The following is a 27,906-nucleotide window of genomic DNA, read 5'->3' on the forward strand; positions in this document are numbered from 1 at the left end:
GTACATGAAAAAATAACACATCTTCTGAAAATATGCCCCAAGGCATCTTTGGAGCAAAAATTAATATAAGACCCAGCCTTATTTTCGGGAAAATACGGTATAAGACCCGGTCTTATTTTCAGGGAAACACAGTAATTGCAGAAGTCAAACGTGACTGTATTCATCTTTTGTTATTGGTATGTATTGGGTATTACAATTTTAATAGTTTTTTCCTTTCTTAAACTGTGTATACATTTTTTTGGCACGCTCTGTATAAAAGGGAGGTATAGCTACCATTGTTAACTTTCCTTCTCTGAACCTCAGTTTCCTCAACAAAAATAACCTCTGTTCTCCTTACCTTACAGAGTCATAATGATTGTTTTGAAAAGGCTTTATAAATTGGAGCGCTAGACAGATGTTTAATGATGAAGATTCTCTATTATTACTTGCTTTTCTTTTTTTTTTTTAACATTTGAGAGCCTTCTGTGTTGCCCCTTGGTAGTGTCATGGCAAGACCTCTCTGACCTCCTTTAATGTAGTCATTCTTTTGTTTGTGTTGTTCCTTCAAAAAAGGCACTGTTCTGTGATATCTAAAGGCAGGAGCAAAAGAGAAGATTTGTGTACATACCTAGCTTTAATAGTAGGAGAAGTTCTTTAATTGCTTATATATTACTATGTAAGTTGTGACCTATGTAACCTAGTTTCAGAGCAGTGTCATAATGTATGTCACACAATCCTGCAACCAAAAGTCATTTAGAAATAACTCAGTCTTTATTTGCAAATTTTGGAACATTGTGAAGTAGAATAGAGTTGACAGATCTGCTTCTCAAAATTCCCTTTTTATTTCCTATCTACTTCCCTTATACATCTTAGCTGCTCCCCTGCCTTTCCCCTGAAAACGTTCCCAGTCCATCATTATCAGATGATAAAAGCTCTGGGGAATGTAAGATTGCATAGGGAAAGGGTATAAGAACAATGGGGAGAATGGCCGATTTAGGAAAAATAAAAGTGTGTGTGTCTGTACATGTGTGTACACATACATACACGTTTCATTCAAAATTAAAATAATTTTATTGAGTCTAATAAAATATGTCTATTCTTACTAGTTTGAATACATATATTGGAAAATATGAGTGATAAAATTGACATTTTTTTCGTTATCTTGTATTTGAAAAGTAGAAGCATGAACAGCTTTTTTTACTTCCAAATTATTTTATTTTTGTATTTTTTTCTATTTTTACTAATTTGATATTTTCAGGCCATATGAAACATTTATATAAGCCATGGAATGTAGTAAACAGATATCTAAAATCCCCGCATCCAACTTAAGAAATGGAACATGACCACTGCCATTTTCCCTGTGTGCCCCATTTCTCCCTGCCACTTCTCTCCACCTCCAAGGTATCTACTATCCTTAAATATTTCCCTTGATTGTCTCTATAGATTTACCACAACATATTGTTTAATTAGCTTTCTAGCCTTTTGAAATAACTTTATCAGGCCAATATCATTTGCTATGCCTGTATAGTATTTAATTGAAATCCTGCTATGTATACAGTTTTTATTTAGCCTAGATTAATATTTTATTCTTAACATTTTACCATGTCATTAAAAGTTATTCAGTTTGAATTGGTCCCTCTTATTATAGTATTGAAATTAAGTCTACTTAATTTATCAAGTCATGTTCCTGCCCTGATTTTATATATTTGTATCTATCGATAAACATTATGATACTTAAAAAAAAAATTATTCAGAAACATACACATTGCTGTATAGTAGTCTATAGGGTTGGTATACTGTAATTTGCTTACCATTTTCCATTATTTTAGACATTTGTTCGTGTGTGGTTTTGGGAGTTTGTTTCTGTTTTTTGGTCAGAAAAATTGTGTTTAATATCTTTGTGTAAATACCTTTGTTAATATCTCTTGATTATTTCCTTCCCCCCCAACTTCGTTTTTTGGTAAATTCCTGGATGAAGAAGTACTGAATCAAGAGTATGGGTGTTTTTAAGATTATTATTAAAGTATTTTATATCCAGGAAAATTGTGCCAGTTTACACTCCTGACCAGCAGTATCTGAGAAGACCAATCTGGGCAAGCTTTATTTCAATAACTGATGATGTCAGGATTATATCCTATCCAGAAAACATCATGTTAATAAAAAAAGTAAAGGGCTATGCTGTTCTTTTAGACTGAAGTTGTTTTTCCCATTTGCCACAGGATATTTTTCAGCCATTGTTCAGGAACTGTGTCATTCAGCCTGCTGTACTGTGTGATAGTTAATTTATTACAGGGCTTAATGATCTCTTCTGATCACTCCAAGAGTTTATCTAGCTGTCACCATTGGGGAGTGATACTTAAATCTGTATAATCTGCTTAGTTTTTTCACCAAAGCGTTAGTTCCTGTTCTGTACTTGCCTAAGCAGACAAACTCTCCCTGGCCATAACAAGTTACCCTGAAGAAATAATCCCTTGCTTAGTCTTCTTATTAATTTTGTCAATAAAATCATGAGAGTATTAATCACTATTTTGTTTTTTACTTTCTTTTTTTTTTACAATACACACACGCGTGCGCGCACACACACACACACACACTTTTCCTTGGTTAGCTACTACTTTGAATCTTGGAGTTATTTTTTTACCTCAAGTTCCCCTTCTTCCGCCCTTTTCCCTCTTTCACCTGGGGGTGCTATTTGAAATAAGAAAAAGGGCGTGGTATTTGGAATTAAATATCTTGGTTCAAAGCCCAATGATGCCACATTCTAACTAGATGAACTTGAGTACATTATTCTTTCTGAGCTCCAGTACCCTCAGATACAAAACGGTATCTATTATAGCAGCTTCACAAGACTGTTGTGAGGGTTAAATGAGATAATGTATGTCAAAAATATGCCATATGAATGTTGGTCAGTCCTTCAGAGAACAATTCCTGTCTGGTAGCCAGGCATTGTGCTAGGTACTGGGGATTCAGAAAAAAATAACATCTATTTCCTGTTTGATCACTTAACTGCATTTTGTCAAATCTTCAAATTATTTTTCACTTTTGAATTTTTCCATTTATGTTGCCTCCTATGTATTATCCATAGTATTATTCACCTCCTGTCTGAGCCACTGTAACAACCAGCTGGTACCCAAATTGTTTTTTGACATTTATATTAATGCCAAACTAATAATTGTTCTAAGAGATGGTATAGTGGAAAAGTTACGGACTTCATAATCAACAGATGTGGGTTTGTATCTTGGCCTCACTTCTTGCAAATGTCGTGACACTGGGCAAGTCCCTTTATTACTCTCCTAATTTGAACTCATTTTTTTCTTCTTTTAACAGGTAAATTTCAGGGACTGTGCTGGGTGCTAGGGATGTAAAAAAAGAGTGAATAGGTTCCTCAAACTTGAAAAGTGTCTTGGTCTAGTGAGGGAGACAGATACAGTTATAAATAGCTATGGTGTAACATGCAATTGTAAAAGAAAATTGTTTTTGGAATCAGATATAAAGGGCAGCTTATGTAGTGGTAAAAGCACAGCTTTAACTCTAGAGTCATATTGCCTGGGGTCTAATCCTGACTCTACCATTTATGAGCTGTATCATCTTGGGCAAATCAGCCCCCAAATCTTCGGTGAGTGTCCTCATCTTTGTAGAATGTGTATATTGATAGAATTTAACTTACAGAATTCTTATGAGAAATAAATGAAATTATATATGTAAAGCACTTAGCCTAGTTTATAGCATATAGAACATAGCATATATTAGCAATATAAGCTCAATAATTATGATTATATTATAGTATAATGGTTAAGAACTTAAAAATATAGGCTTGTGGGGGGTGGGGGGTGGGAGATGAGGGTAAGGGGGATCAAATATATGGTGAGGGAAGGAGAACTGACTCTGGGTGACGAACACACAATGGGATTTATAGATGATGTAATACAGAATTTTACACCTGAAATCTATGTAATTTTACTAACAATTGTCACCCCAATAAATTTAATAAAAAAAATATATATATAGGCTTGGACTTCCTTCTTGAGTTGGAGTCCTAGTTTAGCAGCACGCTGGCCATGTGAATATGGAGATGTTTACCTAAACCTCAGTTTCCTCATCTTCAAAATGCATATTGCAACAGTGCTTGACTCATAGTATGTAAAAATTGAAAGAACTCATGTACCTAAAGAGCTCTGACCAAGACTTGAGGCTGTTTCATGAAGGATAGCTGTTGTAATTTTTATCCTTGCTCTGCCATCTGCTGGCTGTTTTAGCTTTGATATGTAAATTAATATTCCTGCACCTCAGTTTACCTACTTTTCTCAAAGTTGTTTCGATGGCTGCAAGTAAATTGACCCTTGGACAAAGCAGGGGTTGGGCTGCTGACCCCCCATGCAGTTGAAAATCTGTGTATAACTTTTGACTCCCCCCAAATTTAACTACTAATGCCTACTATTGACTTACCGATAAAACAGCCAATTAACACACATTTTGTATATTATATGTATTATATACTGTATTCTTACAATAAAGTAAGCTGGGAAAAAGAATGTTATTAAGAAAATCATAAGGAAGAAAAAATACATTTACAGTATTTACTGAAAAAAATCCATGTATAAGTGGACCCACACAGTTCAAACCTGCGTTGTTCAAAGGTCAACTGTGTATATAAAGTGGCCTGGTACCACACAGCTGTCATTCAGTACAGAATAGTTGTTAATGGTGCAATTTCATTTTTCAGGTGCTGAGAGTAAAATTAATTCTGCCTTGGGAATTAGGAAAGTCATCACGGAACTAGTGAGGTTTGACTGAATTTTGAGGGATGTGTGCAATTTTGCCACATAGGAGGACTAATTGAAAAAAAAAAAAGCTCAGAGGTGTGAAAATGCCTGTTACAGGGCTTAGGGAAGGAAGTGGGTTGCATTAAGGAAGTGTATCTGGTTTAGTGTACCTGGTAGGTAGCATGCTTGGAGGGAGAATGTGAAAAATGAGGCTAGAAAGAAAGGTTGGAGCCAGTTAGTACAATATTTTGAATAAGCTTGCTAAAATGTTTACACTCTTTAGGTATCTTTGTTTTTCCAACTTCTAACAGCGAAAGAAACCAAATTTGCTGTGGGATAGGGAAAGTAATTACTTGAAACCGGTGTTACAAACAAATTTCTTGGTAATCCTGTGTTTCATCTTAAAATTCATGCAGTGTTTGCCTTCTACCTAACATATTTGTTTCAGTACAAAAATATTTTAAGTTATTTACTGGTTACATAACTTAATTCCCTCTCCCCTAGCCTCCCATACTCTCATCCCCTCAAATAATCTTTGAGTGTGTTTGATATTCTAAGATGTGCCAAGTTCATTTTGTAGATTTAGCCCCTAGGCACACCTCTGCTGGGAACCCCTTGTATGTGTTCCCAGCATGAGAACTGTGGTTATAGATGATATGGAACTTTTGAAATTTCTTTTTGGAGAGTGATAGGATAAGAACTGTGCATTAAAGATCTGGGTTGGGCCAGATTGAGTAGAAGTTTAGTTTTGATTAATTAAAAAGAACTTTTTATGTTTGTTCTTCCTAGAAATTGTTTAGCTTTTGAACTGTGGATTACTTCATGATCCAAATGAAGTCAGACTTGACCTCCACCCTCTTCTGCTTTTTTAGTAGGAGCTTTGTTTTTCCTTTGCCTGGGGTGTGCCTAATTGGTAAAGGGAAAAAAATCTCTCTGAGAAGGAATTTCCAAGAGATGAGTTGTTTAGACACCAAATTCCAGCTTCTCCTTTATCTTTTGTTAGTCTTTCTGTACAGCTGCTGTTTGTTTATAAATGGAATAGGAAACACTGATGTCTCAATACTTCTGTGTCAGCTTAAGTTACTGGAATTTGGGCAATCACTGATGGCAGTATAGGTTTTGGAGTACGTCTCAGATAACCTGAGTACAGATCTAGTTTTGTCACTTGCTTGATATATAACCTCTCTGTTCTTCATCCCTTCATGGGGATCATTATCCTTGTTCACATCACAGACCTGCGCTGAGTATCAGGTGAGATCATTTGGAATTGGCATATAGAGTGGAAAAGGTAGTATGTTGAAGTGTGGAAGGACATAGGCTCTGGAGCCCCACTTTCTAGGTTTGAATCCTGGCTCTGCCCCACACAAGCTGTGTGTTTTCAGACACGCTATCATTATTCTAAGTTCTCTGGTTCCTGTTTTATCTCATTTAATCCTCAAAACAACTTTAGGAGGTAGGTATTACTATTTATTATAGTATGAGAAAAATGAAGCACAGAAAGGTTAGGTAACTTGTATACTGATCACACAGTTAGCAAGTGAAAAGTTGGGATTTGCACTTTAGCTCTAAAGCCCAGGTTGTTAACTATTAGGTAAATGCACTTCCCAACTAGAAAAGTCTTATGCTTACAAACAGAAATGACAAAGATATGGGGGAGTTTCTTTGAAAAGGAAGTTTGTGGGGTCCAAAAACCTGCTTTTGTTCCTTGCTGGTCTGATTTTACCAATTGGAAGAAATTTCTTTAGAATGATTAATTAAACTTTCTAAATGTTCATATATTACAACCTGGATTTGTTCTGCTAAAATGACTTCTAAAACTTATATACTCAGAAGGTTTATATATCTCCCCTCTGACAGTTACCCAATTTTATTTTCTCTACTGCAAAATAAATAGATTATTTTGAAATTTACCAATTAAAGTGAAAGGGCAGCTTGTTTCATCTGAGTGATGAATTTTAAACATTTAGGAAGATGATGAAGAGTAGAAAATGAAGAGTAGAAAAAGCAAAAAGAATTCATTGTTACAACTCAGGAAATAAGACAGACTAGGCCAAGTTCTACAAGGCAGAAGTTGAATTTGATTATTTCCTCTGAACTTTTTCTGTGTCTCAGCTACATCTAGCTGTAGAGGAGAATGGGATATGTAGTCTTTATTACAGGTGGTCATGTGCTCAGGTAAAAATAAAAAGTTTTATTAATGTGGAAGAAGAGAAGAACAGATATTAGAGTTGGCACCTAACAGTCTCTGCCACATTGAGCCAACCATTTAACTTTTATCAAGTATGATTTTTATCAAGTATAGATTTGCGTTTCCTCATCTATAAAATGTGTCTTTTTTTTTTTTTTTTTTTTAAGATTTTATTGGGGAAGGGGAACAGGACTTTATTGGGGAAACAGTGCACTTTCAGGACTTTTCTCCAAGTCAAGTTGCTGTCCCTTCAATCTTAGTTGTGGAGGGTTCTGTTCAGCTTCAAGTTGTTGTTCTTTCAGTCTTAGTTGTGGAGGGTGCAGCTCAGCTCCAGGTCTAGTAGCCGTTGCTAGTTGCTAGTTGCAGGGGGCACAGCCCACCATCCCTTGGGGGACTCGAGGAGTTGAACTGGCAACCTTGTGGTTGGGAGCCCACTGAGCCATGTGGGAATCGAACCGGCAGCCTTCGGAGTTAGGAGCATGGAGCTCTAACCGCCTGAGCCACCGGGCCGGCCCAAAATATGTCTTTGTTACCCATCTTACTCAGTTATTACAGTATTAAATGTGTCCATGTGAAAGCGCTTTGTAAACTAAAATAACATGTATATATTTTAATAACTTTTTGATTATAGAAATAACATGCTGTATAGAAAGTTTGATTTTTATGCAGAGAAGAAAACTGGTAGCACATCACCCAAAGTTAACTAGTTAATATTTTGATTTATTTATTTCTGTCTTGTATTTATAGTTTTATAAATTATTTTTTATGACAGCTTTATTGAGATACAATCCCTATACCATAAAATTCACCCATTTAAAGTGTACTCAATTCACTGGTTTTTAATATATTCATAGAGTTGTGCAACTATAACCACAATCAATTATAGAACATTTTTATCATCCCCCCCAAAAAAAACCCTATACACATTAGCAGTCACTTCCCATTTTCCTCCAACCTTCCCTCCTCCAGCCCTAGATGTCCACGAATCTACTTTCTGTCTTTATAGATTTGCCTATTCTGGGCATTTAATATAGATGAAATCATACAATATGTGGTCTGTTGTGACTGGCTTCTTTCATTTAGCATAATGTTTTCAAGGTCCATCCATGTTGTGTGATTTATCAAGATTTTTTTTTTTTTTTTTTAATAATACTCCATTGTGTAGCTATAGTATATTTTGTCTATCCATTCACCAGGTGATGGACATTTGGGTTGTTTCCACTTTTTAGCTAATGTTTCTGAAACATTTATGTACAAGTTTTTTGTATGACATATTTTCATTTCTCTTAGGAACATACCTAGGACTGGAATTACTAGGTTATATGGTAATTGCTAGATTGTTTTCCAAACAACTGGCTGCACAGTTTTACATTCCCACTAGCAATGTACAAAAGTTTCAGTTTCTCCATATCTTCACCAACACTTCTTATCTGACTTTGTGATTATAGCCATGCCACTGAGTGTGAGATGTTATTTCATCGTGATTTTGATTTGCATTTCCCTGATGTTGAACATCTTTTTTCTTTTTTTTAAATCAGGGATGGGTTTTTCCAGGAGCCATCAGCTCCAAGTCAAGTTCGTTGTTTTCAACCTAGTTGTGGAGGGTGCAGCTGACTGGCCCATGTGGGAATCGAACTGGAAACCTTGTTGTTAAGAGCACACACTCTAACCACCTGAGCTAACAGGTCACCCCTCTTTTCACTTTCTTGATGATGACCTTTGAAGCACAAATTTTTTATTTTAATGAAGTCCAATTTATCTGGTTGTTTTTTTTCCTTTGGTTGTTTGTGCTTTTGGTGTCATATCTAAGAAACCATTTACTAATCCAAATCAGGAAGATGTATATCTATGTTGTCTTCTAAGAGCTTAATAGTTTTAGCTCTTACATTTAGGTCCCTGATCTATTTTGAGTTAACTTTTGTATATGATGTGAGACATGAGTCTTCATCCTTTTGCTTCTACATGTCCGGATGACCTAGCACCATTTGTTGAAAAACCTATTCTTTTGCCCATTGAATTATCCTGGCATTGTTGTCAAAAACCGATTGACCATAGATATGAGAGTTTGTTTCTGGACTGTCAATTCTATTTCATTTATCTGTATGTCTGTCCTTATGCCAGCACCACACTGTTTTGATTACTGTAGCTTTGTAGTAAGTTTTTAAATTGACACGTGTGAGTCCTCCAACTTTGTTCTTTTTCTAGATTGTTTCAGCTATTCTAGGTCACTTGTATTTCTATATAATTTTAGGATCAGCTTGTTTATTTCTGCAAAAAAGGAAGCTGAGGTTTTGATAGGAGTTGTATTGAATCTATAGATCAATTTAACAATATTAAATTTTCTGATCCATGAAAGTGGATGTCTTTCCATTTGTTGAGGTCTTCCTTAATTTTTTGATTTTGCACTTCTTTTGTTAAACTTATCCTAAATATTTTACTCTTTTTGATGCTATTGTAAATGGAATTGTTTCCTTAATTTCATTTTCAGATTATCCATTGTTAATGTATAGAAATATAATAGATATTTTTGTATTCATCTTACCGTATATGAGTATCTTCCAATCTTGCTGAACTTGTTTTTATTTGTTGTTCTAATAGTTATTTTTGTGTTGTGAATTCCTTGGGATTTTCTTTATACGAGATTGTGTCACCTGCAAACAGAGATAGTTTTACTTTTTCTTTCCAATCTGGATGCTTTTTCTTTTCTTGCCTAATTCTAGGATCTTTAGTATAATATTGAATAGAAGTGATGAGAGCAGACATTGTTGTCTGATTTTAGGGGAAAAATATTCAGACTTTCAACATTAAATATGAGACTGAGTTTTTCGTAGATGACCTTTATCAGATTGAGGAAGTTCTATAAATGTTTTTAATATTTTACCTTGTATTATGAGTATTTTTCTATGTGATTAATATATCTTTGAACTATAACTTTTAATGGCTATGTATTAATCAGCCATTAAAATGTCATGTGTAGTATGGGTTAACTGTTATGCTCCTGAGTCAGTTTTTAATTTGAAGACATACTTTGTCACTTACTATGTGTGGAATGCTGAGAAAGGTGTTACTTTTCTGAACTGGTTTTCAGTTATGCAAAAATGAAGGTAATACTTGACTACGTTGTAAAATTGGGGTGCGCAATAAAGGAAATAATGGACAATGCATGTAAAACCCTCAACACGTCATACTGAAAGCACCTAGTGGATGGGAGCTACTATAATTACAACTGTATTATTGTTGTTGGGGACATTTTAGAGTGTTTATTTTTATAATTAAAATCTTACACTTAAATTTTTATGCTTATTTAATTAGTTCTTTATTCCTCAGACTGGGATAACTGGTAACCTTTTTCTTTTTTGAGGATGCCAACACCGATAGCAACTTTTTTTACCTAAATATATTTATCCTATTTGAACTATAGGTTGGGATGGGGGTTTTGTGGGAGATCCAGTTGGAAACTAAATCGGGGTTAGATTTTGGAAGGACTCAGGCATCAGTTTAACTAATAATCTGAGAATTTTGTCTTTTGTCTTCAGACCCATGCGAGGCCACTAAAGGTTTGAGCAGGGGAGGGATCGTGGGTAGTAATTTAGGGAGATGAATCTGCTGTGCCTCTGAGGTTTTCCCTGACAATCACTGACTTATTAGCACACCCTGCTATGTGCTTACATACTACCCAATATGTCCTCTATTATAGTATTTAATAGACTTTATGTTAATATTTGTTTAAATGTTTCTTTTCTTCTTAATTGAGAACATGGATTACATGTTATATTGCCTAACACAGTATCTAGCATAGTAAACACTGCATAAAAATACTTGCTGAATGAGTAAATGAATGTTTTGTCCTCTGCCTTTCTGGAAACTAACTTGTTGGCTTTTGTGTTCCCTTTATGTTTCTTCCTGGGCTCCAAGGAGGAGGCATCTCCCTATTCCTTACTTGATATCTGCTTGAATTTCCTGACTACGCACCTTGAGAAATTCTGTTCAGCGAGACAAGATGGAACATTGTGTCTGCAAGAACCTGGAGTATTTCCACAGGAGGTGGCTGATCGACTGCTTCAGACCATGGCTTTTCATGGTAAAACATAATATAAACAGAGGAAATAAAACTTTGTGCTGTTAATTGGCATTGGACTTTGAAGTATTACTCTGGCCATTTAATTATTTTCTTAGAAATAATGGAAAAGGCCAGATGAGCCTGATTCCAGGAAAAGCAATTCATTTATTTTTTGCCTATCCTGCCACTTGTGTGTGATTTGAAATAAGCATTTTTCTTTTCTCATCTGAGCAAATTTCTTCTCCTCCTCTTCCTCCTCCCTCATCTTCTTTTTTTTTTAGTTTGAGAAGCATTCTCATGGCAAAAATAATTTCCCTAACTTCCAAAATATTTAGAAGTGCTGGTATAAAATACTTACATCTTTATTTGGCAGTGGGAGAATCAATAAATACTATTATAGAAAAACCAGTTTCTTCTTTTGACCTTTGAAATGGGAAAACATAGCTAATTTAGTACTTCTGTTTTCAAAAACAAATTATAAAAATAAATTGGGACAGTCTCATCTATGAAATCCTGGTTATGTATGAGGATTTTTCTTACTTCTGTTTAAGTTTTGAGTTGAAGGAGATATAATACCTTTATATATTTAGGGTTTATAAACTCTTACAAGTAGGAAATACAGTTTGTCCACAACTTCAAAATAGAATGAAAATGTGTCAGTAATAATAACTATCATTTATTGATTGCCTGTTACATGCCAGGCATTATATGTGTTTTCCTTGAATTTTCTCAAAAACTATAAGGAAGCTATTATTGCGCACTTATATTACAGATATGGAAACTGAGGTTCAGAGAAATTTATTAAGGGTCACACTGCTAATAAATGGTGGAATCCTGATTCAAATGCAAATTCGTCTGATTCTAAGTCTATGCTCTTTTCACTGGGCCACACAACCATCCTACACTTACATGAGAGGTATCTGCTCCTAGATGGCAGGTAAATGATACACACTTTTGCTGTGACTTAAAAAAAAAAATATATATATATATATATATATATATATATATATATATATATACACATATATATATGTGTATATATATACTTATATATACACACACACACATACATATATGTTATGTTTAAAGTATAAATGTAGATAATGCATTCCAAGGAAGGGTGGGAGAAATAAGCCTGTAATTGAGGCATTTTGGAATAATTTAGTAAAGAAGACTTCTATACTCCTTGGTTTTCACTAAGTTGCTCATGTCTGTAGTCTCTTTGAATTCTTCCAACCTTGCTGCCAAAGGATAATTTCAGTAGGTACTATATAGGTTAAAGTCCCCTTAAAAGCTGCACAATTCAAGAGATTATGCCAGTGCTAACATTTCTTTCTAGTCTCAATTTAATGATTATGCTTAACACATTAAATTTAAATATATTAGCATAATCAATTCAATATATAACATTTAAATATATTAGCATATTCAATTTAAATATACTTTTAAATATAGTATATACGCATGTAACTAGTCTTTTAAATGAGAAGAGTTAGGATGGCTGGTTAGCTCAGTTGGATAGAGCGCCATGCTGGTAACACCAGGGTTCCCAGTTCGATCCCCTCATGGGCCGGTATGAGCTGCACCCTCCACAACTAGATTGAAACAACTTAACTATTTGACTTGGAGCCAATGGTCCTGGAAAAACACACTTAAAAATAAATAAAAGTTTAAAAAAAAATGAGAAGAGTTAATGTTAACTGAAGTTTTAACTTTGCCATAGTCCTTTTGAAATATAACTACTGATAGCTAATAATAGAGCTAACTTTTATTGAATGCTTATTATTCAATAAAAGTACTTTATTATAATAAAGTACTGTGGCAGATACTTTATGTGGATAAAATAAAGGAAGTATTTTGTAAGTAAGTCAAGCTAAATAATTATCCTCCAGCCTCTTGAAGAGGCTGTATGCTTGATCAAAATGTATTTTTTACTTTTTCAAGCTGCCTTCAGATGAGGAAACTGAGGGTCAGAAAACTTCCTGCCCCATTTGTGTTGCCCTAATATGATTACCTGCCTTATTCAACGAAAAGTGTTCTGAATTATTTAATCTCTTTGTAAAAATCATATCCTCTTCAAACAATCAAGAGTGGATACTACTGACAGTATACAAAAAAGCATTGCCAGTTCTTGTAACAATTTTTAAAAGTTATTTCATAAGTTTTTCTCTGTGTTTTAAAATTTTCATTAAAAAATGTTTGGGGAAAAAGTTCCATGAATGCTTTTAAGATTGATAATATATTTTTTTCTAATAGCATAATGATTTTAGATAATACTTATTTACATTAAAAATTTTTTGCTTATTTACCCAATTGAAAGGATTAATAATATAGGTAACAACCTTTATTAAAATAAACCTGATGCCAAAGAGTTTTACTTATTGGATTTATTATTCTTTTGCCATAATCTTTGTTCATTCTGCTCATTCTATTTGTGGCTCAGTGCTAAAACTTTTCCAGGAAATGTGCATGTAAGAGTTAGGAATCACAATAAGGATTTTGCCATCTAATGGTAACACATCTGTGTTATACTGTCTACCTAACCTAAAGTAATACATCTTGACGTGTTCATGTTTGGGATTAAATTGAAACCTTTTGAAGCATTATGGATTACATCCTGGAACAGCTAAATAGACTTTCTAAATGACTGAGGGTTTATACTCCCAGACTAGTACCCCACTTATCTGCAAGTCACATTGCTGGTCACTTCAGCTGTCTGTAGCCTAAACCAGAAATAAATAAAAAATGCTTTGGGGCAAAATCCTTGAGTACTCCTTGTACGAAACTCTGGAGGAACCCTCATTTAGAACATACTGATTCTTAAATACACACAGTTCTAATTATCTATTCTTTGACCAGAGTAAATTAAGAATTGATAATCTGAAGAGTCAGGCTAACAACCCCAGCAGATCGTATGACAGCAAAGGAAGATTTAGCTTAAATACATTGTAGCAAGTACAATTATTGGTCATGGAAAAAGATAGATGATTCTTCGGTATGTTTATTTTTGAAAGAAGGAAAAGATCTAGAAAGATTTCGTTCAAATATAGTTAATGATGTTTGTGTAGTGCTTTCAATTTGCAAAATTCTTTTTATGCATATTGTCTTACTTCATCTTTATAGCATCCCTGTAAAGGAGATATAACTATTCACATTTTGCAGATAAGGAATCTTAGACTTGTGGAGTAACTTGTCTAGTGTCAAATAGCAAACAAATAGTGCAACCAGTACTCAAACACAGGATTGGTTTCTAATCTCATCCTCTCTTATTTTTAATTCCTTGCTCTCTTTATTCCATTAGTCTCAAATGTAGACACTTAAACTTAGTTATTAGAAAAATTCATTCAATGCAGACTGACCAAAGAGGCCAGGATTAACGCATTTTACTAAATGTATGTATACAATATCAAAATTTGAGAATAAATTTGAGAGCAAAATTTATAAGGCACTGTGATAGTTACTGTAAGATTAAAATCAGTTTTAACTGAGGAATCTGAAGTTTCAGCTGTAAAAAGCAAAACTAACATTTAAGATGATGTATAAATTTATTTTGTGGTATAAACCAGACAAACATTGATCTTAACTCAAGATTTATTTCCATTTTTGTTTTTTACGAGGGTCCTTAACAGAAGATCCTTAACATATGTGTGAAAGGAGTTACTAGTAAGTGCAGAAGAGGCCCAATAGAAGTAAAATGTTTAAGAAGGAAGCTCCAGAGAAGAACATTATTGAACATCTCTTGCATGCTAGGCTCTATTAGGTATTGAGTGTGCAGTATTGAATACAACATGAATCTTGCTCTTCTGGAGTACATAGTCCAGTGGGAGACATAATTAAGAAGCAAGCAATCATATATAGAATTACAACTCGTGATAGAGTCTCTGAGGGAAAAAGAACACGTTTCTCTCAGGGAGAATAAAAAAAGGAAGGTATCTACTTTAGCTTGGATGGTCAGAGAAAGCTTCTCCAAGGAGGTGATAATTAGGCTGAGACCTGAATGATGAGAAGGAGGCAGGTCAGCGATATAAAGATAAGGAACCTCAGCACTGCGTAGGAATTCTTGAGTATTTTTCTAATCAAATACTCAGTGCTCCCAATAATTGTTTCGGATGTTCTTTGCTCTTCTGAGACTGTCTACCACTTACTCTTAGCAAGAAAATTGAAGCCATGGTGTGGAAGTCCTTTAACCCCATGTCAACACATCTTCAGATTTTCAGCAGAATGATCTCTTTTTCAAAATTAAACTTTGTATTTTTAAGACAATTTTGATTTTACATAGAGTTGTAATAAATAATGCAGATGATACCCTCTTTCTCCAATGGTAATATCTCGTAAAACAATAGTACAATATCACAGCCAGGATATTGACACTGATACGGGCAAGATATCCATCTCTAAAAGGATCCCTCATGTTGCCCTTTTATAGCCACAGTCACTTCTCTTTTGCCCCTTCTCCCTCTGTAACCCCTGGCAACCATTTCTGGTCTCCATTTCTATAATTCTGTCATTTCAAGAATATTATATAAATGGAATCATTCAGTATATAACTTTTTTGGGATTGACTTTTTTGACTCAGTATAATTCTCTGGAGATTAATCCAGATTGTTGTGTATATCAGTCCATTCCTTTTTATTGTTGAGTAGCAGTCCGTGTTAATGAAGTACATCGGTTTGTATAACCATTCAACCACTGAAGGACATCTGGATTGTTTCCATTTTTTAGCTATTATGAATATAATAGCTAATATGAATATTATGCTACAATCATCCATATACAGGTTTTATAAGAACATAAATTCTAATTTCTCTGGAACAAATACTCAGGAGTGCTCTTGCTGGGTTGTATGGTAGTTGCATGTTTAGATTTTAAGAAACTGCCAAACTGTTTTCCAGAGGGGCAGTACTATTTTATACTCCTGCCAGAAAATATGTGACTGATCCAATTTTTCTACATACTCACCAGCCTTTGGTGTTATTACTGTTTTTTATTTGAGCCATTCTGGTAAGTGTGTAACCATATTTCTTTAAGTACTTTTTCAATTCCACCCTCTTTCTCCTTCTGCGACTTCAATGACACAGATAGCGCTGTTCAGTTTTGTTTTGTTTTTCCAGTGTATTGTTTTTCTTCTGTTGTTTAGTTTTGAGTAATTTTTATTGTTATATCTTTTAGTTCACTGATTCTTTCCTCTGTTCCTTCCATTCTGTTGAACCCAACCATTATTGTATTTTTCAGTTCTAGAATATCCATTTGGTTTTGCTTTATATCTTTTTTGCTGAGGCTTTCCATTTTTAACTTGTTTCAAGCATGTTTGTCATTGCTCACTTAAGCATTTTTATGATGGCTCCTTTAAAACCTTTTTGTTTTTAACATTTTTGTTATCTCAGTGTTGACATCTGTAGATTGTCTTTTTTTCAGTTTGAGATCTTACTGGTTTTTGATATAACGAGTGATTTTTTTTTTAAATTGAAATCTGGACATTTTGGGTATTATGTTACGAGACTCTTCTGTTTTAATTTGTGTCTCTGATACCATTCCAGCAGCGGAAGGTAGAGGCTGCTACCTCATTGCCAAATTGGGGTAAATGTTCTGGTTCTCTACTTCTTTTGACACCCAAGATGTGGAGGCTCCTCATTACTGTGTAGGGTTTGAAGTTCTGGTTCCCCACTAGGGGAACCCCAGTCTACCGATACCTCCCTAGCTAAGTACCTCATTTTTCTTCCCAGTGGCCTCCATTGACACCATGTTAGAGCAAGGTGACCTCATTACTGTGGAACAGTGGTGAAAGTCTTGATGCTCCACTACCGTGTTTCCCCGAATATAAGACCGGATCTTATATTAAGTTTTGCTCCACAAGACACATTAGGGCTTATGTTCAGGGGATGTCATCCTTAAAAATCATGTTAGGGCTTATTTTCCGGTCAGGTCTTATTTTTGGGGAAACACAGTAGGCTTTCTGAGACACCGCCCTAGCAGGAAGGGGAAAGAGCACCTCATCACTGCCAGATGGGTATGAAAGTCCAGGCTCCCAGATGGTATCCACTGTCATCACAGGGTGGAGAGTGGTTCTTACCACCCAGCAGGGATAATAGTCCTGGCTCCTACTCAGCCTCCTCTAACACCTCCCTATGTGGAGACTGGGAAAACCAGTTACAGTCTAGCAAGGGTGAAAGTCTAGGTTCCCTCTTGGCATTTGCTGGTGTGAGTGAAGTTGGGACCACAGTTTTTTTTCTGTGGTGTAGGCTAAAGTAGTTAGTGTCTAAAAGTTTTCTGTCTTGCTAGGCTGCCCCTTTCCTGGTACTATGGCTAGAGTGAGCAGAGTTTTTGGAGATGTTTTAGTCTGTGCTTGTTGGCATTGCCAGGTTGCCAACTTCTTCAACTTTTAAGTCTGGGAAATATGGACAAGAAAAAACCCAGGAACTCCATCACCCTGTTCTTTAGGTCCTAAGGTCCCTACCTGGTCTGTTTTCTTCACCTTTTAGAGTGATCTAATTCCAGTTCACCTTCCCAGCCTCATTTCTTGTCTCTCCCCACCTGTGCACTTAAATCTCCAGAAATGCACCATGTTCTCACTCATATCTAGGATTTTACCTATGTTCTTCCCCTCTTTATCAGGGAAACATCTTGTAGCTCTAGCTGTTTCTTATATTCAAGCAATATAGAACTAGCCATTTTCTCACTATGTGATGTGTCTTCACATCTCTAAAGCTTTTTTTGTGTGGCATTTTTAAAATATTGACACACATTTGAAATACAATTGACATAATAGCTTCAGATATACACTGCAATGATTGGCTATATGTATTCTAAGGCTTTGTTTATGTTACTTATTTTCTTTTCCTTTAAAACCCCTCATTTTCTTTCTCCATCTTTAAATTTTTCATTCATCTTTGAAAGACTACTCAAAGATTACCTTTTCATTGAATCTTTCCCAGATCTCCAGGCATGATGGATTGCTTCTTTTTCTTTGCTTCCATGGTACTTTGTACTTTGCTCTGGTACACCATATATCTCATTTTGCTACCATTGTTTGAGACTTTTTTCACTCCGTGGAATTTTCAGTTCTTTGAGTATACGGGCATATCTCATTTTTCTTTGTATCCACAACATTTGAGACTATTAGTTGGTGCAAAATTAATTGCGGTTTTTGCAATTCTTTTTAACCTTTTCTTAAAAAAGATTTTATTGGGGAAGGGGAACAGGACTTTATTGGGGAACAGTGTGTACTTCCAGGACTTTTGTGTTTTTTTGTGTGTGTTTTTTCCCCAAGTCAAGTCTTAGTTGTGGAGGGCGCAGCTCAGCTCCAGGTCCAGTTGACGTTGACTCGAGGAATCAAACTGGCAACCTTGTGGTAGAGAGCCCATTGGCCCATGTAGGAATCGAACTGGCAGCCTTCAGCGTTAGGAGCATGGAGCTCTAACTGCCTGAGCCACTGGGCCAGCCCTCTTTTTAACCTTTGAAACCGCAATTACTTTTGCACCAACCTAATATTTGACATACAGTAATTGTTTAATAACTGTTTAATGGATGGAATCCTATTATGAAATTTGCTCCCCTGAAATAGAGTTCAGGTAGTTTAAAGGCTATCTCTAAAACAGCACTGCCTGATGAAAATATCACATGAGCCACAAATGTGAACCACATATGTAATTTTAAATTTACTAGTGGCCACATTTAAAAAGTGAAAACAAATAGGTGAAACTAATTTTAATAATTTTTCAACCTAATATATCCAAAATACTATTTCAGTGTATAGGCAATATAGAAAATTATTTATGATGTATTTTACATTTTTTTGGTACTAAATCTTCAAAATCTGGCATGTATTTTACACTTATACCTTAATTTGGACTATCTGCATTTTAAGAGCTCCATAGCTGTGTGTGGCTAGTGGCTATTGTATTAGAGAGCATAGCTCTAGAAGAATGGAATTCTGAATATATAAGTAGTCATTTTTATTGTGACAGGTTTGTAAAGGTTTTTCTTGATTTTAACACTTTAATGCTAAGTATGCAAAATCCACTAGAGAGCGGTGTTCCCTTAAAAAAATTAGTTCTAGTTTAAGGGTGATTGGCTGGTAGCCTGAGCTATATCTTTAGTATAAGGTCTCTGAGGTGCCACTTCGAGTTCTTCCCTTTACTCTAGGCTATTTATTTACCTGGTCCCAACTGTTTATTATATTGTATCGTATTGTATCATATCATATCATATCGTATCATATTTATAAGACCTGGTCTTATAGTAAAATAAGACCAGATCTCATCTTAATTTTTACTCCGAGAGATGCTTTAGAGCTGATTGTCTGGCTAGGTCTTATTTTCGGGGAAACATGGTAGCTAGTGGTTTAATAACGAACTGTAGACATATACGAGTATGTGCTGAATATATTTGGGGGTAGATATGTGTTTATGGGTATAATAGCATGCTATAGTGAATTTAAAGGCTAGGTTAGATATGCATTGGTAACGAATTTACTCCCAGGTCTAGTAGCTTAACACAAAGTTAATACCTCATGCATGGTTCATAAATTCTACAAGTCCATCGAGGGCTCTGCTCCATGGTCACCCTAGGATCCAGGCTGATAGAAGCTCCGTTCTAATAAAGCTACACCATCTAGATCTTGAGGCTCTTCCTTTGTCATAGCAAGAAAAGACAGCATTGAAAGTCATGTACTGGCTCTCAGGTGTTTCAGCCTATAGCCCACTCTAGGGAACTAGGGACATAACCCCATCGAACTCCAAGGGCAAACTGGGAAATGCAGTTGTCCATGTGTTCAGACAAGGAGAACCAGATGTTAGTATCAGTAATATCTACCACAGTCCTGATTCTGCTACTTGCTTGCTCTGTGACCTTGGAAAGCCAATTTTTTGAGCCACCATTTACTCATCTGTAAGTTGTAGGTAATATTTTTACCTAAGTTGATTGCTATATATGTTAAATGAAATACTGTTACATGGGAGTGCTTTGAAAATGTAAAGTATGCTGGAAATTTTAGCTTTTCTTTAACCATTTTTTGAAGTTGAAATGCTGCTTATTTTTTTCCAGGTCTACTGAATGATGGCACTGTAGGTATTTTTAGGGGCAACCAGATGCGCTTAAAGAGAGCTTGCATTCGCAAAGCGAAGATCTCTGCTGTTGCTTTCCGGAAAGCCTTCTGCCACCACAAATTAGTGGAACTTGATGCCACCGGTGTGAATGCTGACATCACGATTACAGACATCATCAGTGGGCTTGGCAGTAACAAATGGATCCAGCAGAATCTCCAGTGCCTAGTGCTGAACTCATTAACTCTGTCCCTTGAAGATCCTTATGAACGGTGCTTCAGCCAGCTTTCTGGCCTTCGAGCATTAAGCATCACCAACGTTCTCTTTTACAATGAAGACCTGGCTGAAGTTGCCTCATTGCCAAGATTAGAGAGCCTGGATATTTCTAACACCTCGATCACAGACATCACGGCTCTGCTGGCCTGCAAAGACCGACTCAAATCTCTAACCATGCACCACTTGAAATGTTTAAAAATGACAACTACCCAGATACTGGATGTTGTTCGAGAACTAAAATATCTGAATCATCTTGATATTTCAGATGATAAACAGTTTACATCAGACATAGCTCTTCGCTTACTAGAACAAAAGGACATCTTACCCAACCTCGTCTCCCTGGATGTTTCTGGGAGAAAGCACGTGACAGATAAAGCTGTTGAAGCCTTTATACAACAACGGCCCAGCATGCAATTTGTAGGTTTGCTGGCCACTGATGCTGGTTACTCTGAATTCCTCACAGGCGAAGGACATTTGAAGGTTAGACTTTAATAATGTATTATTTGTCAAGCTGACCAATCTCTTAGTTGCATAAGATTCCATTGAGATGAATGTCTAATATGGAGCATATTCATGAAACAAGATGTTACACGGTAGAAAGACCTTGCTTTAGAGGCAGAATCCTAATTAAAAATCATTGCTTACTTGCTTTATGACACATAGCAAGCTGTGATGTAACTTTTTCGAGTTTTCATTGCAGAATTCTTCTGAAGATTAATAATTATATCTGTAAAGTACAAGTCATGTAGTAGGCCCTGGATAAATGATAGTTCTTATCATGGTATGTTTAGATATTTTGAACCACTTAAGCATGCCATTTTTCATGGATCACTTCAAAGAAACTAGGGATAGTCCTCGTTGAATTGCAGATCTAATGGGAGATCAAGTTCTCCAAGGAGATCTCTACTGTAGAAGTGGTGTAATTTTGCTTCTCTTAGGTTTATTGTGTCTAATGGTTTAAATTCAGTTTAGCAAACATCTGTTGGGCTTGATACAGCTTGGGATTCAAAAAATGAAAAAGATAAAGGATCTACCTCGCAGGAGCTTTGTCTGGTAGGAGTGATGATATGATCACAAAAAGACTATAAAGCCTTGGATCAGTGTAGTTGCTATAAAAGCATAAGATAAATTTCTTCTAGCTGGAGAATTCAGGGCTTGATGTAGAAGATGGTATCTGTGTCAGACCTTGAAGGGTAGAATTGTGACAAGTTTAAGGAAAACTACTATTTTTTAACATACACTGTATCCTCTAGATGCTTTATATTGATAGGTATTAACCCCATTTTATAGATGAGAAACATCGACTCACAGAAATTATGTGATTTACTATTAGTTAGAACCAACATTTGGATCTATATCTGTGTAGTTCCAGAGCCCCATTTCCCCCGTCTACTCGCTACACCACTTAAGCAGAAGCATTCTTTGTTCCTTCCTGGAGCAGAGTCAGGGTTGGCCTGGAAGTGGGTATTGTGGTCAAAATAGCAAGGTATCTTTTTTGAGCAACCATCAGTGGTCTCAAAAAAAGAGAAGAAAAGATTAGTTATAAACATCTCTGTTCTTAGGTTATTTTTAAATTTAGACTTTAAAAAATAGAATGTAGAAAATGATTTTGAGTTACTCTTTTCTATTCATTCAATAAATATTTTATCAAGTGCCTCTATGCACTAGGTACTCTGCTGGATATGGTGATTTGATGGTGAAGCCAAACAGATATGATCTGGCCCTCACAGAGCTTGTAATTTAGTGAGGGAGTCAATCAAATATATTCCATATGTGTGTGCACGAGCAGGCAGTTTAAATATATATTTATATCTTATGCATGCATATTTATATGTTAAATATACACACACGTATATGTATATATATGCTTTAAACTGTAGGAGTATAGTACCAAGAATCTAAAAGATACACAGTATGAGATGTTTAACAGAGACTCGACTTAGTTTAAGCCTTCTCAGAGGTATCGATGCATGAGTGGAGATCTTAAGCAAGAGTAGCTTGGTAGAGAACATTCGGGCAGAAAGATAATATACGCATATTGTGTGTGGTAGGAAGAAGCATGGTACATCCAAGGAACTGAAGGAAGGTCACTGTGGCTAGAGCTCAACAGTAGAAAGTCACGGATGATGAGATGAGGTTAGAGAAGTAGGTGCCAAGGCCAGACTTGGCAAGGTCACATAAGCCAGGTGCAGGGCAAAAAGAATATAAGGAACTTACTTAACTTGTTTTAGAACAAGCTAGATTTCTAGCACAGGGCTTGTTGATAAAGGAAGCACAGAAATGTAAATTACTATTTTAATGTTACTTAGCTGCTTAACAGATGAGTCAGACAGTAAAGAATTGTAAAAATTAAAGGAGAGGAAGTCCCTGTGTGCTGAGAATTGAGGAAGGATTTCCCAGAAGAGGTGAGCTTGACCTGTATCCTGAAGGATGAAAGGAATGTGTCCCTGGTACATTAAGTTAAATAACCTCAAGGTAAAGATTCTATAATAGTTGTGATCCCAGAGCAGTACGATTTTTGCTGATTCTTCTTATAATCAATTGACCCTAGAGTGAATTAGCCTAAGTTTTAAAATTGAGGTTAGCAGGACATCTGTATTCCACAGTGTCTCTGTGAAACCAGTTTGATTTCACAAATGCAACTATTATTATTTTGAAATCTTGGCTCTAGGAAACACCTAGTTTATTTGCTATCATTATCTAATTTCCATCTCTATAAATGTTGAAACTGATTCACAACTTTGACTACAATTAAAAGTCACCTTCAGTGTAATTATGTGAGATGATGGATGTGTTAACTAACTTTACCATTGGAATGATTTGTAGCATATACTTGTATCAAATCATCATGTTGTGCACCTTAAACTTACACAATGTTATATGTCAATTATTCTTGATAAAGCTGGAAAAAACTTTTAATAAAAAAAAAATCACCTGGGGAGCTTGAACAATTAAATCAGAATTCCAGGGAGATAGGACCCAGGCTTCAGTATTTTTTTAAAGCTCCTTAGGCAGCCAAAGTTGAGAATTATTGTTTTAAAATAATTTTTTTTAAAAAATAGAGATCATCAGAGCTTTGCCCTTTATTCATCTATATGCAAAAATTGATGTTCTTTTCAAATTATTTGTTTGACTACTGATTTTAAAGCTGAAAAATAATAGGTCATGTCAAGGGAGGAGAGCACAGATTTTGCCGTCTCCCCTTTTAGAATTGTCTAATTTAGAAAGTTGATGACAAACTTGTCTGAAATGATTATCTTTGTATTGTGATACTTTAAGATAGTTTGGATTGGCTTTATGGCTTTACATTCCTCGGTTTATCAGGTCGCATTAAAGGATGCAAGAAGTAGAGACAATGTGAGTCCCCACGATTCTTTATAAGGCGTTACTTGTGTGGTACTCTGAGTGGGTGGTTATAAGAACAAACAATTTGTTTTTTTGCATTTTCATGTATATCACTTATTTTGATCTCTTGACTCTGTAAGGGAGGTATTATTGTCCTCAGCAAGAGGGGATGGCTTTCTTAAGAGTCACAACCAGATGATATTAGAGCCTACCCTGTGCCCTTGGATTGTTTGATTCCAAAGTATACGTCCTTCCCACTACATCTCTTTGCCTAAACCCAATCACTGGCAATGTACTAAACCCAATGCTAGTTCTCAGTCTCCACCATGTTTGATCTAAAGTGGCATTTGACACGTTGCTCTTCTCCTTCTTGAAATACTTTTTTCACTTAGCTTCTAGGATTTCACACCTGTTTTCTCCCTACTTTCTGACTACTTAGTCTCAGTTTCCTTTATTGGTTCCTCCTCATCTCCCAGGCCTCTAAATATTGGAGTATTCCATGCCTCGGTCCTTAAACCTATATGCTGATGACTCCCAAATTTGTATCTCCAGCCTAGACTTCTCCCTTGAACTAAGATTCCTATGTCGAACTTTAGTAATCAACATCCAGTGAAGGTACATATAAATTTCTTAAGCAGAGGAGTTGATTCATTCCAAAAAAACATTTACTAAGTACTTTTTTAAAAAGATTTTATTGGGGAAGGGGAACAGCACTTTATTGGGGAACAGTGTTCCAGGACTTTTTCCAAGTAAAGTTGTTGTCCTTTCAACCTTAATTGTGGAGAGTGCAGCTCAGTTCCAGGTCCAGTTGCCGTTGTTAGTTGCCGGAATTAATGTGGGAATCGAACCGGCAGCCTTCGGCATTAGGAGTATGGAGCTCTAACCGCCTGAGCCACTGGGCCGGCCCCTACTAAGTACTTTTTAAAGATGTCTGAGTTAGTGCCCCTGCCCTAGAGGAATTCTAGTCTAGTGGAGAGGAAACAGAGCAAATTTAAAAATAGCTTTAATCCGGTGTGAGAGATCCTATAATAAAGTTATATACAGAGTGCTGTAAGAAAATTTTTCCTCAGAATATAAATTTTAGTTTTAATCCATATGTTAAATATTAACAAGGCTTAATTTAGTGGTTATGGACATTTTCTCTGTTTTAAATTTTTTGCAGAAACTTGTGCATACAGATTTGTTTTTTGATCTAGTATGTGAAATTGATTGAATTAAAGATGCTTATATAGTTTGAGGAGCCAGATTGCTTGATTTGAGGGTTTATCACTGGCTAGAGAAATGTTGATGAATAAAACATACAGACAATGAAATTGGTGTAGAGTATTTAACATTCCAGTAACAAAAGTTATTTAATTTTATATTCAAAGGTAACTTGAAGCTGTATTTCATAAAAGATATTATAAAGCTGTTGGAATCAACCAAATGTGGTAAATGAAGTTTGACTGAGATCACTGGTATAAAATTTGCCTCTTACAATCTTTTTTGTTTCACATAATATTTTAGAGTCTTTCCAAATCTAAGAGAATCTAAAAAAAAAGTTGAGGGTGATTCAAAAAAACTGAATACTTGGAAAATTTTTATTATTCGGTAACTGCTTATATGTGTGAATACATAGTCAAGACCAATGTGTATATATGTATAGTATACATAAATAGTTTAAAAAGCATTTTGTAAAGAAACTAACATTGTTATATGTACAATCTTACAAATGCTGGATATGTGCCCTTGTGTCACTTAGCATACATCTGTAGTATAGTCTAATTCATGTTAGACCTTTGTAGCATATCATATCAATGGTCGAAATGTCAGCCGTGATGCAGCCCTTCGTTTCCTCAAAGCTGCACATTGCCACCTGAATACTGTATGTTCGTATAAAATCTAGTTACTGAGTAATATTTTTTTCTGAGTAATATTTTTTAAGTATTTATTTTTGTGTCACCCAGTATAATGCTACTGCCAAAAATTTCTTCCAACTTAATGAGAGGATTATATCTCTCTGAATGATACTTGTTACATGTTTGTAACCTTATAAAATAAGACAGATAGAAAGACCATAAAACAAATGTATAGCTTACTGAGTAAAAATAAGGTGAACACATTTGAGACCATCACTCAGGTTAATAAACAGAACTTTGTCAACTACCCTGAAGCTCTTCCATGTGCCCCATCCTGATCACAACTCCCTCCTTCCCCACAAAAGTAGCCTCAATTCTGACTTTAATAATAATCATGCCCTTGCTTTTCTATATAGTTTTATGACCCAACTTTATCTCTAGGTATTTAGTTAATCTTGCCCATTTTTCAAAATTATGTCTTTGGATTATCTTTTAATTTATAGGTTTGCTCTTCATCCCTTTCTTTTCCTTATGATTTGTCTGTCAAAGAATATTAAAGAATCCAGCCTTTTTGACTTGCAGTTTCCCTCAGTCTGGTTTTTCTTGATTATGTAGTCTTGATGCGTATTTCTTTGTCTTTGAATTTTCTGCAGATTGGTAGCTGGATTCGAAGGCTTAATCAGATTCTTATTTGATACCTTGGGCAGAACCTTTAGGTGTTGTGCTCTTTCATTAAGGGAGTACATAGTGTTTGCTTGTTTTCTTTCTGTGATGTTAGCCGTTGTTGACATTTAATAACTACTTCCATTAATTCATTGGGGACCATGGTGCTATTCTAATAATTTCTTTTTCACTTATTACTTGGGTTACTTTTATAAATAACTACTTTTTGTTATGTATATTTGGTTACCCAATGGTACATGAACCACAGTTTAAGTTAAGTGTATTAACCTATAGAAATGGGAAATTCCTAGATGGACTTAATTTTGAACAGAACCTCTTGATGCTGAATGGGAGCTTGATAAATCTGGGGAAATTAATTAATGTATTTATTTTCATGAAGACAGAGTGTTTATTGTGAGGCACCCATAATGCTAACTGTTGGGATACAGTGGTGAATGGGTCAGTCTAATGTGGGAATTATAATAATTGCTATTCAGGAGCTGTTTAAAGGGGAACTGATTTAGATTGTGGGTCAGAGAAGGCCCCTCTAAAGAAGTGTCATTTAACTTGAATTGGAAAGGATGAGTAGAAATTAGGCAAAGAAAGAGAGGAAGATTTCAGTCAGAGAGGATATTACGTATAATACCCTTTTGCTGGGAAAGAGGTTAGCCTATTGAAAGATCTGAAAAAAAAGGCCAATGTGGCTATAACATTGTGAGTTAGGGGGAAAGGATACCTTAAGAGGCAGATAAGAGCCTAATCACAAGGTAAGAACTTATGAGTAGTGTTAAATAACTTTTTACTTATTTTAGGCACAGTGTAGAAAATTTTACCCATAGGCTTATGATAGGGTCTGAGCCTATCTAAAATATATCTCTTGAGCACATGTATACTTCCATAGGCTGACTATTCTGGATAGATTGGAAAGTAATAACACATTTGTTTTAAGCGTTACATAGCTAACCTGGATGCCATCTATACAAATGATGTTTGCATATAGAAAGTTAGAGGGTTGAAAATAATCCTAAAAGCTAATTTTCTGGCTATGTTCAAAGGTGTCTGGAGAAGCCAATGAAACTCAGATTGCAGAAGCATTGAAGCGGTACAGTGAACGGGCATTCTTTGTCCGGGAAGCTCTATTTCACCTTTTTAGCCTGACTCATGTGATGGAAAAAACAAAGCCAGAAATTTTAAAGGTAAGAATAAGAAACTGGGTCTAAAAATTTTGAAATTGTCTGCCTGGATAGATGATGGTTTTGTGAAGAATATTGGGAACATTTTTCATGTAGACTTTGTAGTGTTTTTTTTTTTTTGTATTAGGATTGATGATGTGTGAGTTCAGTTATTAGCTGTAAATGAGAAAGAGAGAAAATAGTTGCTTAATGTTATCGAAGTTTTATAGTAGTCTCATTAAGCAATATAAATGTCTTCCAGGTCATATTTAACTACCCAAATCAGTGGCCAGTGTGATTTTTTTTTTTTACCAGTTGTAGTAGAAAATGGAAGTATATGACTGGAAGAAGGACACTGCATTGTGTATTAGCTCTATATTGCTTCCATAGAGGCTCTTTTTAGAAATACATTATTGGAATTCCATAAGGCACCTTTCCATGCCATTTATGAACCTCCTGTGTTTTCATAACTAATGCATGTTATTCCCCAATTAAGATTTTTTAACCAAGATAGCTTTTGAAGGGCAAGAAAGGAAGATTCTTAATTTTGTAGATTGCTTGGGGTAGTGTTTATCAAAATG

At 35.4% G+C, this 27,906-nt stretch overlaps 1 protein-coding gene across 1 annotated transcript in view; it reads left to right on the forward strand.

Moving 5' to 3' along the window:
* Nucleotides 1–27,906, forward strand: part of ZYG11B (zyg-11 family member B, cell cycle regulator) — a 79,454-nt gene that overhangs the window by 15,629 nt on the left and 35,919 nt on the right. The window contains exons 2-4 of the mRNA XM_088791145.1: nt 10,846–11,011; nt 20,033–20,787; nt 27,209–27,349. Of these exons, the coding sequence (XP_088647271.1) occupies nt 10,846–11,011; nt 20,033–20,787; nt 27,209–27,349 (1,062 nt within the window). The remainder of the gene's footprint in view (nt 1–10,845; nt 11,012–20,032; nt 20,788–27,208; nt 27,350–27,906) is intronic.

This window comes from Rhinolophus sinicus, chromosome 14, assembly GCF_057876585.1.
Source record: "Rhinolophus sinicus isolate RSI-liver-muscle chromosome 14, RSI-T2T, whole genome shotgun sequence".
Classification (NCBI taxonomy): Eukaryota; Metazoa; Chordata; class Mammalia; order Chiroptera; family Rhinolophidae; genus Rhinolophus; species Rhinolophus sinicus.